The sequence below is a fragment of the Liolophura sinensis genome, chromosome 12 (genome assembly GCF_032854445.1).
Source record: "Liolophura sinensis isolate JHLJ2023 chromosome 12, CUHK_Ljap_v2, whole genome shotgun sequence".
Taxonomy (NCBI): domain Eukaryota; kingdom Metazoa; phylum Mollusca; class Polyplacophora; order Chitonida; family Chitonidae; genus Liolophura; species Liolophura sinensis.
The window spans coordinates 8,837,524-8,851,660 of NC_088306.1; the positions used below are offsets into that span (position 1 = coordinate 8,837,524).

General features: G+C 39.6%; 1 protein-coding gene across 1 annotated transcript; it reads left to right on the forward strand.

Moving 5' to 3' along the window:
* Positions 1–1,551: 1,551 nt before the first annotated feature.
* Positions 1,552–11,227, forward strand: LOC135479657 (uncharacterized). The gene is made up of 7 exons (XM_064759553.1): positions 1,552–1,807; positions 4,146–4,299; positions 5,779–5,852; positions 6,512–6,557; positions 7,755–7,814; positions 9,178–9,320; positions 10,556–11,227. Exons 1-7 carry the CDS (start codon positions 1,649–1,651, stop codon positions 10,811–10,813), a joined length of 894 nt encoding a protein of 297 aa, XP_064615623.1. The 5' UTR covers positions 1,552–1,648; the 3' UTR covers positions 10,814–11,227.
* Positions 11,228–14,137: the final 2,910 nt, after the last annotated feature.

Below are 14,137 nucleotides of genomic sequence, written 5' to 3' on the forward strand. Positions count from 1 at the left end.
CAAAACGGGAATGGTGTTTGGTACCCAGTGATTACAAAACCTGAGCGCTCAACAACCAATGGCGATCGAGTTTAGTTCGAGTACACTGACTGTTGGTTCAGAAACATTCAGATAGGGCTTATTCATGGCCGCTCAATCACAGTGAAGTGGTTCAAGTTTGTCACGGGTGGTGTGACACGGGTAGCGGCCCCAATAACCACTCCGTCTACCTCTAGCTGCTTAAATCCCCGTCGTAACATCCCACCTTCCATTCGCCTCACAATTTTTTTTAATGTTAATCCAATAAAGACTCGATTCACGCGTAAAATGCCTCCAGGTCATGTGATACAGTTGTGTTTTCAACCACGTATTTAAACTGGGTGAATACAATTTTAGGAACGTATCTAAAAGCGGACTTTTGTATTTTTTCTTTTCCAACAGTGATACTCATTAGAAATTTTTATTATGAATAAGACCGTTTCGGTGGCCTAGTGATTAGAGCGTTCGCCGCGAAGTCGGTGGGCATGGGGTCAAACCAAGGACTTTCAGAATGGTTAGTGTTGCTGCCTGTGAGGTTATACATGTATAAGAAAGACACAGGACTAGTTGGTCAGGCAACAGTTTGACGACAAGGACAGAAGAAGAAACGGTATACGTACACTAACCTATGCCAAAATTGCTAAGTACTAAGTCAAACCCAAAGCACACACATGCATACTTGAATGGAGAAAGCGGGATTAAACCACTGAACCGTGGCAACTTACTGAAGAACTTTCCATTTGATTTATTTGATTTGATCTGATTGGTATTTTACGCCGTACTCAACAATATTTCACTTATACGACGGCGACCAGCATTATGGAGGGTGGAATCCGGGCAGAGCCCGGGGGAAACCCACGACCAACCGCAGGCTGCTGACAGACCTTCCCACGTACAGTTGGAGAGGAAGGCAGCATGAGCTGGGCTTGAACAGCGACCGCATTGGTGAGAGACTCCTGGGTCATTACGCTGCGCTAGCGCGCTAACCAACTGAGCCACGGAGGTTCCAACTTTACATTTGTGACGTACCCTAGTTTTGGTCGTCGATTACTGTCACCAAGACCTTACGAACTTTAAGAGCAGAGGACACCACAATCTCCTGATGAAGGTCGGGATTGAACCAACTCCTCGTGTGTTCCAGCTGTAAAAAGACCATCCATTAAACCACACGGTCATAGCCCACAGTACCAAATGGACATAAAACCTATGTCTAAATCAACAAAGTACAGTAGTATATCTAACGCCTGGTTTGACCTATTTACAAATTTACGAGTTACGTTACGAGAAATGTCCCTATGCATGTTATAAATGTAGGCTATTTCCTTATACAGTCCGACTGCCACCCTGGTCACAACTTTTCAGCTTGATTCTGCAGGCCGTCTACTATACTGAAAGTAAGCCGTGCACCAGATAATGGAAAGACCAGTGCACTGACGCACAAAATTTTAGTGTGTTTATTTATATCAGGCAGAATTCGGATATATGGAGAGTCATGCTTACTGAATATTAAGCTTAAAGTATCCGTCACACTGATTACAGGAAACGTAGTGGCTTTGCAAATTAGTACAGCAAACTAGTGTGGTTAACACCTTGGCCCGGGCAGAGAGCACGTCTGTGCCGAAGTGAGATAATGTTCCACAGATTGTTCTTCACCCTTGTCTCCGTTGGCTTAGCAACGTGTTTCTTTCTTATTGTTGCTGTCCAAATTAGCACTGCACGGTTGACGGATGCAAGGAATCGTCTTCCACTAGAGAACGTGCATCGCGCTACACAGAGGGAGACTTTGCAGGTAAGAAAAACACGCCCATCACGTGACATGTGAATGGGACACTGATAGCGAGGTATTGGGTGCATGTAAATGGAAAGAAAACATAAATGAAGTACGCATCAGCCGAAAGACCTTTAAAACTGTATCTAAAAATATCTTATTTTTCCTTTTTTTTTCATAGGTTTTTCACTGCAGTAAAATGCAGTCAATCGTTTGGATTGCAAGATGGGATGACAAAAATTGACATTGTAGTTCGCCATAGACGTCACACTTTTCCTGCACATGGTTCTGAAATAGATACTTGATGTCAGATTCGATTTTTGTGCACAGCATCACGTTGCATGACTGAAGTTCTCTTGATTCAGACCTACACAAAAAGGTGTATAAGAAAGGATTGGTCACTCACATTGTCAATGGTCCAAGAGGCCAAACATTTTGGCATGGATTAAATACCGACTTGGGTATAGTGGGCTATAGAAGTGGCAGTGATTGTGTTTCGCTGCTCGGTTTTATATATTTATTTGTTTGATTGGCATTTTACGCCGTCGGCCAGCATTATGGTGGGAGGAAATCAGGCAGAACTGGGAGAAACCCACGACCATCCGCAGGCTGCTATCAGACCTTCCCACGTACGGCCTGCTTGTTTTTAATGAGGAAGTGTTACAGATATGTTATCAGTGAGATTGTTTCTCTGTGGGGAGGGTCCATATGTTAGTGGTGTTTTGTATTGCAGGTGTCAGTTAAGATCGTATTTTTCTTTGTCCCTTTGGACTGTTTCCACGAAATTGTTTAAGGCGTATGATAACGCAACGTCATTCTGAGAATTTCTAAACCGGTGGCGGCTAATAAATTGCCATTGACTTCGGTGCATTTAACATCATCCTATTTAAGCCATGGCGCTACATAAGTTGTCTGTCTTTAAGCACTTACATGAATAAGTAGAATAAAACCCTCAAATAACAAAAACCTGGATTTCACTAGTTACGTGTAACCACTGGCCAACTATCAGATTGTCGTCGCTACTCTGGATTTATTCTCTCTGCAAATATGTACGTATGTGTTCTGGATTTATTCTCTTTGCAAATATGTAGGTGTGTATTCTGGATTTATTCTCTTTGCAAATATGTAGGTGTGTATTCTGGATTTATTCTCTTTGCAAATATGTACGTGTGTATTCTGGATTTATTCTCTTTGCAAATATGTACGTATGTGTTCTGGATTTATTCTCTTTGCAAATATGTAGGTGTGTATTCTGGATTTATTCTCTTTGCAAATATGTACGTGTGTATTCTGGATTTAATCTCTTTGCAAATATGTACGTGTGTATTCTGGATTTATTTTCTTTGCAAATATGTACGTGTGTATTCTGGATTTTTTTTCTTTGCAAATATGTACGTGTGTATTCTGGATTTATTCTCTTTGCAAATATGTACGTGTGTATTCTGGATTTAATCTCTTTGCAAATATGTACGTATGTGTTCTGGATTTATTCTCTTTGCAAATATGTACGTGTGTATTCTTCGGATTTAAATCAGAGATCCTTGAGGTCTGGCCCTTTTGCATTGTTTTATAATAGACACCCAGCATTTTGAGTAATTCTACACCAGTGAGGTCTAATTTATTGCAACTTAAATCAATGGACATTTGAGTCTGTTTCTGCTTCAGTCATGGTGTTATGGGGCGCGGGATTTGCTACTGTTTAAGCACTTACGTGAACAGTTAGAATAAAACCTTAACTGAGGTCAATTGACAAGAGGCCGGATTTTATCGGTTAGGTCTGTTCATTTGCCAACTATCACACTGTCGTGGCTGTGATGTGGTCCTTTATATTTACATCACTTTGACGATACAAACAAAACTTAATGTTGAAAGCCAGACTAAACTCAACACTGTCAAATTTTTAGGGTCAGCTCGACTCAATTTTTCAGGGTCGCAGGCAAACAGGCCCTGAAATATAGGATCGGAAAATAAGGGTCGAATTGTTTAACGCTAACAACAAGAGTCATTGTTCTAAAAAAGACAGATTTTTAGGGTTGAAATACTGACCCTATATATTTGGGACCATCATGTTTAGGGTTGCAAACACAGGCAGGTTTTTCCATTTGACTCTAAAATTTACATCAGTAGATCAGAGACCCCGAGTTGTCTGAGTGATGCTAGAATATATTCTGCTATTATGGCAGATTGTTCTGTTAAATATAACACACACAAAGATTTTACTAGACTAATAGGATATTATGTTGAATGCAACAGAATAGTATGTTATAAGAACAGAGTACATTCTACAATCTCTCAGACAACAGACTTTGTTAAAATTAACAGATTAATTTTTTTAGTGTAATCATGTCCTCTTTTACAGGTAACAAAAGACAAGAAACACCCATGGAAACAAACTACGCACTTGGGAATGACGAATGATGTCATACTCGAAATGACCAAGTCCATCCAGGATGACGTCTCGTCTGTGCTTGCGCGAGAAAGACGCGATGTTCCCAAGCAAAAACGCAAAAATGGTCAGTGCAGTACTGAGACATGTTTTCCGCTTGTCTTTCACATAATCACTCTGAATCAGTCTTGTTGTCTGCGTTGCCCTCAAAAAACGTCAATCAGATAAATCAAAATAATCAAAGCTGTACACGTCGAAGACAGGTCTCCCGTAATTCTGTTTGATCAGAAGTTATTCTGAATTCCCATCACGTCATTATGCGGATATAACAAAGATTATAAGGCCATAATTAACACAAATTTAACCGACTCAACCACTCGGACAGCATTTGAACTTTGCAAATTGCCATTTTTGAATCACGTGACTTCACGTGCTAGATAAACTCAACCGTTCTATTCGAAATGAAAAACATTTTCTTTTTTCAAAATAGTTCCTTATAGTTCCTTCTATTTGTGAAAAGTAATTCAAGTTACTCCCTATTGTGGAAGGCGTAGGTCTATATATATATATATATATATATATATATATATATATAGCCCAAAACGAGTCAAAAACAGTCATACAAGAGTCAGAAATGGATAAAATACAGAATGACAACTTGATTTGTAGCTGGTTGTTTTCGATTCAGTGTGACGAACCTTTTTGAAAATACGACATACCCCTACCCCATCCCCGTCCGGTAAGGGGGCCAATAATGCAGAATTACTGATAAATCTTTGAGTTATTGGAATACAAACTCCATATACGGTGAAATTTTTTACTTTTATTTTCATTTTTATTTTATTCAGCTCAACTTTTGCTGTGTACTTAAGCTTTCGAGAGCAATGGGAATATGTTGCCGGAAGTGACTATTGCCACATAAAAAGCAGAAATGAGAAGTAGTGCAAAGGTTCGGAAGTTAGTGCCAATCTATTTTCGAAGTTTAAGAGTTTCAGAGATATTCGGAAAATGAAAATATATATATGTAGTACACTATAGCGCCCTCTATGAACTTATTTATTAATACTGACTGTGGTGCCATTACCAGAACTTCGCCACGATAAGGCCGAAAAATGGCCACTGTGGCGTTAAGCCATAATCATTCTTCCATCACCAGACTGGGTCTTAACTTTGTAATTTTGCCACTTTCTTGGAGATTGTTCGATATAAGTCAGCAATTACAGCTAACTGTTCACCGATGCCCTTTCTCAATTTCTTTTCGTGGGCTTTGTTGAACGTCGTTTTGGAAATTGGTCTTGCGATTATTGACCCGTCCATTATGGTTGGCGACACGTTCGTATATACGAATTTCTGTTTCGACGCTTAGATTTTCATTAGTCTCAGAACCGGTCAGTCAAGGTTAAAACAGTCATTCTCATTTCTCAGTGCGTACAGCTTCTGATTTTAGAACTTTATTATGGTATATACGGTATCTGCAATTTAGTCATATTATCGGCTGCCAAGCATAGCATTGTTGGGACTTTATTTTATTGTTCAGTGTAAGTATTTCATACATCTACCTATTGTGTGTTAAGTGCACCCTTCCGATTATTTTATTTCTCCACAGGAAAGCGCAAGCACCGCAGAAGAAGGAAGAAAAAGTCAAGAGGAAGACGAAATGTGAATGCGACGAACACCAGGGTGAGATGACCCATATTTTCTTAAATTAGCGTGGAGTTAAAAAACTCAGTCTGTACAGAGCCCATAGCTGGGAACCATTCCGCTTAAATTAGTTTGGACGAAACAAGTGCGAACCATTGTTTCTTCTTTTGCATGGCGATTTTGCTGCATGTCTTTTCACTATCATAGACTGAGAGACTCGTTCCATCTTGGCATATTTGTTAAGAAAATAAACAAACAACAAAATATAACCTTAGTTATTTCGGAAGAGTGATTTGAACAGACCTAATAGAAAATACGACCATTTTCATTTAAGAGTGCATGGTAACTATATTAATGAACTTATAACCTCGAATTTATACGATGCCGTGGGATACGGCATGCCAGAGAAACCGGAAACACAATATTCTGTCACAATTCATCAGCGGAAAAATCTGCGTTCTTGGTGCACAGCAAAAACTAGTCCCTGATTGGTTAAAGAGTCAAAAGTAAATGTTCTCAGTGTGTGCTTTTGGGCTTTCTTTTAACTGCGATATCTCCGTTATTCAACATCACAACAGTAAAATAATACGCCTTTTAAATTTTATGTGGGATGCATGCGTGCAGTTTGTCCTATGTCATCGTGTCCTTTAACTGTTTGGGGCAGACAAAACCCATTTTCTTTTATTGTTTGCCCTCAGGTGCGAGGATTTCACTGGGTACCAAACACTGTACGAATTCCTCACGGTAAAGATCACTCTTGTTTCTTCATTTATTTTTTCCCGGTTTTCCTTATTCCGATCAATAACGACGTCGACGTACTGGCTAATTACCACAGCAATACCACTTGAGAGCGGCATCACCTTGCGTAAATTACGTCAGAAATTTTTTCCAACATGAACACGTGCATAGGTTACTCCAAGTCTCCGTCCCCATACTCCTCACAGTGTATGCTGTTGTCCAAACTATAATTCGCATTTATCAATAAAACTGTTTTAAGGTGTCAGTTTGGATAAGGCTGTACACAGACAAGAAGATCTATTTATTTATTTACCTACTTATTTATTTATTTGATTGATGTTTTACGGCGTACTCAAGATTATTTCACTTATACGACGGCGGCCAGCGTGATGGTGGGAGGTAACCAGGCAGATCTCGGGGGCAACCCACTATAGATAAAAAAGAATGCAAATTTATATCTAGCCTGTCACCAATGAAATCGAAATGAAATTAAAATCTCGGGTTCGCATTTATCAACTGACTTTAATGTGATGTATTTGTTAAGAAAACAAACAACAACAAATTTTGACGTTAGCTATTTCGGAACATTGGTGGAAACAGAAATGTATCAATCCACTTATTAAGTCATAAAGTGCAAGAGCATGAAAAGATTAATTAAGAGCCGGAAAGAGCTCAAATTGTGATACATTTTAATGCTGTAAAGAATCAGTGTACAAACTTCCTAGAGCAAAACATTTAAATTGTAGCTGCGTTTAAGTTTTTGACTTACGCATTAAGATGTTCGATAAATATTAGCCCGGCTAATGCTATCGGGCTTCCCCTCTGGTCGTACGAAGTAAGGTTTGCCGATAACCTGCAAATGGCCGTGGATTTCCTCGAGCACTGCCCGATTTCTTCCCACCATAATCCTGGCCGCGGTCGTGTAAGTGAAATACTCTGAACTACGTCGTATAAAACTCCAGTGAAATAAATAAATACAGGCCTACATATATATAAGAACCGCTATCTGACACGAAGACGACAAAGCTAACGTTGGAAACCGAGATTTTATTACAAGTTTGCTGGTCCACCACCAATCTGCTAATAATTAATTTCCTTTATAATCCTTACACATGTTCAGATGTTAAATCAATAGTGCACGTCTGTTTTTATTAATAACATCGTATAAATAAATGTGATCCGCTAGTTCGATTTTACTTTTAGGTAGCTGTCAACAAATGTGGGATGCCACGGTGTGTGGAAACAAGACACTGATAACGACAAGTAAATTAAATTATTCATCAATTTGTTTGAATACTTTTGAATTTGGCATGTATATGTGCGTTGGGCCCCTCCGTGCCCGAGAAGGTTAGCACGCCACCGCGGCTCAGTGACTCACGAGCCTCCCGCTAAGGCGATTTCCGTGAGTTCAAGTTCAGCTCATGCTGGCTTCTCCAGTCGTCCATGGGAAGGTCTCGCAGTAATCTGCGGATGGTCGTGGGTATCCCCCGAGCTCTGCCTGGTTTCCACCCACCATAATGCTTGCCGCCGTCGTATAAGTTAAAGATATTCTGGAGTTCGGCGTAAAACACCAATCAAACAAACAAATAAATAAATATACGTGCGCGTGTAGGGGTGGGCATACGCCTATGTACGTGTGAATGTGTATATGTAGGCTTCATGTATATACGAATGTATATGTGTTTATACACAGTGCTTTGGGGATCTGGAAGCAAATGAATCTTATGAAGACATTCCTGAGGTGGTGAAAATTGCCACCGATTTACCGAATAGTTCCATTTTTAGAGTGTACTACCGCGGTGTGTTTTGGCATCTCCGTAAGGTTTTCTTCTGTTTGGGCATGTAAACCCGCCTAGGGCATCGTTATTGTGAAGCACAATACTTAGTTCGTAGAATACGAATGTGTTTTTTTGCAATGAAATTTAGTGTTGTTTTTTCAGACTTTTTAGTTGCATGATATAAGATGGTCACTTTTCCACAGATTAGGCCTGGCCATGATTTTAAAAAAAATTGTTGATGGTAATGTGACTGAACTATAAAATTCTAAGGGTACAAAAGATACTCTTCTACAGGTACACAAAATACTCTTCTACAGGTGAATTAAAAGTTGTAAAATGTTCAACGTTTAAAAACCAGGCAAAACTGACAGAGTGAATGTTATATGTATGTACTCTATTTTATGCACATGTCCTTTCTCCATCTTTGGAACCGGCCAGGATAGCACAGTTGGTAGAGCGTCCGCTGCAGGGGGGATAGATCAAGGATCAACCCCGGGTCGAGTCACACCTAAGACTTTAAAAGAGGAAGTTGTAACTTCCTCGCTTGACGTTCAGTATGAAGGGGATAGTACAACAACTAGTTGACCCGTATCAGTGTAATTGCTCGGGCGGGGCCGCTTACTTGCCTGCGGTAAGTCATCTCGGGGAAGCAGCACTAGATAAAACAGCGGTGGAAATACGTCCTGGGACAAAGAGGCACATCACATACACCCTTAGGATTCCTTCGTCGTCATATGACTGAAAAATTGTTAAGTACGTTAAACCCAAGCACTCACCCACTCACTCATTCCATCTTTGGATGACTAGTTGATTGGTATCTGATTATCTGTAACGCTTTTTGTTTTTAGCGTCTAATTATGTCTTACGATTTTGGACGCGTCCCAAAACCAAGATACCAGACCGTTTCGCTTTTGAAGAGAATGAAACGAGTATACTTCCATCGGGAGAGACGTGGGTTTTTCAGACCGGCTTGTACCAGCTGTACGCTCAGGTGAGTTGCCTTCTAGGGACACGTTTCACAAAAAGTCTGCAATGTTAAACCTAATGAAAAAACTTCAAAAACGGGATTTTCACATTCCGGTGTCATATGTTCCGGAATACTGGTGACTCACACACGAGCAGCCTTAGATTTTGAAAGTTAATCGAAAACCCTTAGTCACGTCAGGAGGTGCGTAAGAGGAAAAAAATTCAACTTCAATGAGGGGTTGTACCTCATTTGTGAAAGGTTTATTTATTCATTGGAGAAAAGTAGGAATAAATCAGACTTTTTCAGGGTATGGAAGTCTTTTTAAAGCACACAAACAACCAAAATGCATCCGTTGTTTTTATTTCTCGTCGATCTTCTGTAAACCGTGTCAAAAACGGCACTTGTGACAAAATCATGATTTGTATCTATTATTTACACGTTAGTGACGTAATTTATTCATACATGTATTTTGAAGCTTATTTAATATTTGTCATTATTGATTCAACCAACCAAATTAGGGCAAAGCGGCCGCATATCCTCCTATGGTAAGCCGGCTAAGAATTTGTTGGTTTTAGGGAATCGGCTTAGTCATTTCTTTTTCGAACCTGTTTCCGGAAATCAGCTAAATCAGCCTTTTGTGAAACAAGCCCCTGGTACATCAGTTAGGTATCTACATGTGTAAGCCCAAAGACGTCGAGTGATTAAAGATGCTTGTCTTTCGATCTATACGATAGGTAAGGTGCAAGTTCAAACATGTGAATTTGAGTATTTCTCAACTTTCACTATTCGTTAGGCATTTGTGACAATTCGCCGTCGACAAGGCTTGCGTGACTTTTTGTGACTAGCGTTGGCTGAACACAACTTGTCTTTCACGAATATGGTGATCATATATGCACGTCCCAAGCGGAAATGTTCGTCAGTAACTTGCCAAAGGCCAGTAGTTTTTACCCGGGCATTCCAATTTCCGCCACCCAAAACGCTGAACGTGAGTTGACAGCAATCACTTGTGTGCCAAACCATAGCTAGCTATTGTGGCGCTCTGAGCGTACACACTGTAATGGGGCCGAGGTACAAACTTTTACATTTCTTGGGACACTGACCTCATGAGACAGAAAATATGTAGCCTCAGTTTATTATATTTATTTATTTACCTTTTACTTCTTTATTTTATTTCAATGGATTGTTTATTTTAAAACACTTTCTAACTGGCATCTACCATCTGTTGTTTTGAAAACTTGTTGTTTTTGTTTTCCATATAGATACTTTTTCTAGATGATTGGTTTCGAACGGCAGTTTCTATCGACGTGAACGGAAATTCCACGTTTAAATGCATTAATGACGTTGGCGCCCACGTGCCGGGAAGACGTCATGGTCACTTTTACAATACATGTGCTATAAACGCGGTGGTATACCTGAAGAGAAAAGACAAACTCGGGGTGAAGATTCTGTATGATCAGTCCATCATAGACCTGCATGCGGATTCCACCTACTTTGGAATGGTTCTTCTGTCGTCATGAAAAGACAATCTCTCTGAGAAGACTTTTCAGAGAGTGTATGGTGCATTTCCCCACATCTGCATTCACCACTGTACAAGCGAAATAGAAACACTTTTAAACCACACAACCACCTTCAAAATAGTACCTTTTATTTTTTCCTTTCAACAAATTGCCTCTAAAACATCGAACACTGCTGTGGTATATTTAGACTCAATATCAGTGACGTCAAATCATCATAATTTCTACCTGAAATAATTTGTTTCAACATTAATTCGGCGAATGCAGTAAAAGCTCCATTTTTGCATAAGCATCTTGAAAGCAGAAGTGTATCAGTCTGTATGATTGTATGAAGTACAAAAAGCCTTATGTGAAGTCTCTGGTCACGATATGGCCCGAAATGACCACCATAGAATGCAATGTCTCAGTAGCATTTTACACGCCTGAAAATTATATATAAATATTATTAATATAAATAATTATATATATATATATATATATATATATATATATATATATATATATATATATATATATATATATATATATATATATATATATATATATATATATATATAAAAATAATTATATATATATATATATAATATATATACATATATATATATATATATATATATATATATATATATATATATATATATATATATATATATATATATATATATATATATACGGCGTAGTACTATTTTTTTTTAACATTCTACGGTATTAAAACGCATAAGATTGTCTAGCGTTTTTTTTAATGTTTGTTATGTACGTAATAAAAACAAAATACATGTCTTAGTTCTCGTGCTGTTAATTCGTTATATGGTTCCTTTCTATCTTTTGAAATTGGAAAATACTTCAAAACAAAAAGCAAATAAACAGGGCAAATGTGGTTCTGTGTGTGTTTGCGCGGATGTGTGTCGGGTGTACAGCACATTGCTTGGGACATCACCGCCTGAATCTCGATAGTGGTAAGCTGCGCGACTCCTACCACGAACACATAAATCACGGGTTCAACCCCACCCTTAGAAAGGACAATTTCTAGATTCACTCGCTCTCTTTGTTCGTGGGTGCCTTGGTGACAATACGTGATTGACAGTCGTTTGCTCCACGTAAAACTCGCTGAAAATCGCTTAAATGTCTTCTCACAACATAGCACGCGAATCTATGTCACACGTGGAAATGTTCGTCAGTATCTTGCCAAAGGTCAGTGATTTATCCCGACCACTTCGGTATACTCCACGTATATAACTGACCCCCATCGTAACTACCCGTAGCTTAGATTGAAACCTTAGGTCTGCGTGCTAGCGGGTACGCGTCGATAGCCTTGTGATAGCCATCGCACTGTGATTACTTACACCGCTGTTGTCTTCTGTATTGTGGGACTTACCCGGTTTAAACCCCATTGACGCTACAGCTGGCTAGAACTTGAATAAGGCGTGATTTTATGTTCACTCAGGAAGTTCCCTACATAACTGATGCGTGACAATGTACAATAAATTTACATTCGAGTGAAGATAATTTTAGAACTGGAGAGTCACCTGCCATTTTGATTATGCCATTTTTGTACATATATCAGAGGACATGTACGAGTGGATGATCCTCAATACCGGTACTACTAAACTACATGACAAAAACTACACAGAGGTCATAACTTTATTATTATTTTTATTTGGTTGTTTTATTTATTTATTTATTTATTTATTTATTTATTTATTTGATTGGTGTTTTACGCCGTACTCAAGAATATTTCACTTATACGACGGCGGCCAGCATTATGGTATGTGGAAACCAGGTGGTTGCTTTATTCATTTAGTTGGTGTTTTAAGTCGTATTCAAGAATATTTCTCTTACAAAAAGGCGGCCAAAATCATGGGTAGATCATGGGAAGATGGGTTAAATTCGAAGTTTCGAAGTTTCACAAATCCAGTTACTAGTACTCAACTTTATTTTTCAAAAAGGGACATTTTTCTTGCATTATAACACCTCTACCAATTCCTACATTACCCCCCCCCCCCCCCCCGCCGACTACCATTTACTAGATTACCCCACCACTACCTCTTTCTACATTAGCACACCACTACCATTTCTCACATTACCACACCTCTACCACATTCTACATTATCACACCTCTACCACTTCCTCCATTATCCCAACGCTACTAATCCCTACATTACCACACCTCTAGCACTTCATACATTACCACACCACTACCACTTCCTACCTTACCACACCTCTACCACTTCCTACATTACCCCAACGCTACTAATTCCTACATTACTCCACCACTAGTACTTCATACATTACAACACCACTACCACTTCCTACATTACCCCCAACTCTACTAATTCCTACATTCCCACACCACTAGTACTTCATACATTACCACACCACTACCACTTCCTTCATTACCACACCTCTACCACTTCCTACATTACCCCAACGCTACTAATCCCTACATTCCCACACCACTAGTACTTCATACATTACCACACCACTACCACTTCTTACCTTACCACACCTCTACCACTTCCTACATTACCCCCAACGCTACTAATTCCTACATTCCCACACCACTAGTACTTCATACATTACCACACCACTACCACTTCCTTCATTACCACACCTCTACCACTTCCTACATTACCCCAACGCTACTAATCCCTACATTCCCACACCACTAGTACTTCATACATTACCACACCACTACCACTTCCTTCATTACCACACCTCTACCACTTCCTACATTACCCCAACGCTACTAATTCCTACATTTCCACACCTCTAGTACTTCATACATTACCACACCACTACCACTTCCTACCTTACCACACCTCTACCACTTCCTACATTACCCCAACGCTACTAATTCCTACATTCCCACACCACTAGCACTTCATACAGTACCACACCACTACCACTTCCTACCTTACCACACCTCTACCACTTCCTACATTACCCCAACTCTACTAATTCCTACATTTCCACACCTCTAGTACTTCATACATTACCACACCACTACCACTTCCTACATTCCCACACCTCTACCACTTCCCACCTTACCACACCTCTACCACTTCCTACATTACCCCATCGCTACTAATCCCTACATTCCCACACCACTAGCACTTCATACAGTACCACACCACTACCACTTCCTACCTTACCACACCTCTACCACTTCCTACATTACCCCAACTCTACTAATTCCTACATTTCCACACCTCTAGTACTTCATACATTACCACACCACTACCACTTCCTACATTACCACACCTCTACCACTTCCTACATTACCCCATCGCTACTAATCCCTACATTCCCACACCACTAGCACTTCAT

Bases quoted from the DNA above. Each gene is read 5' to 3' on its own strand.
- LOC135479657 (XM_064759553.1), top strand. From the start codon at position 1,649: ATGTTCCACAGATTGTTCTTCACCCTTGTCTCCGTTGGCTTAGCAACG. The intron at 5,853-6,511 runs GTGAGATGACCC...GTTTGCCCTCAG, and splicing joins TGAATGCGACGAACACCAGG to GTGCGAGGATTTCACTGGGT. The intron at 6,558-7,754 runs GTAAAGATCACT...TTTTACTTTTAG, and splicing joins CACTGTACGAATTCCTCACG to GTAGCTGTCAACAAATGTGG.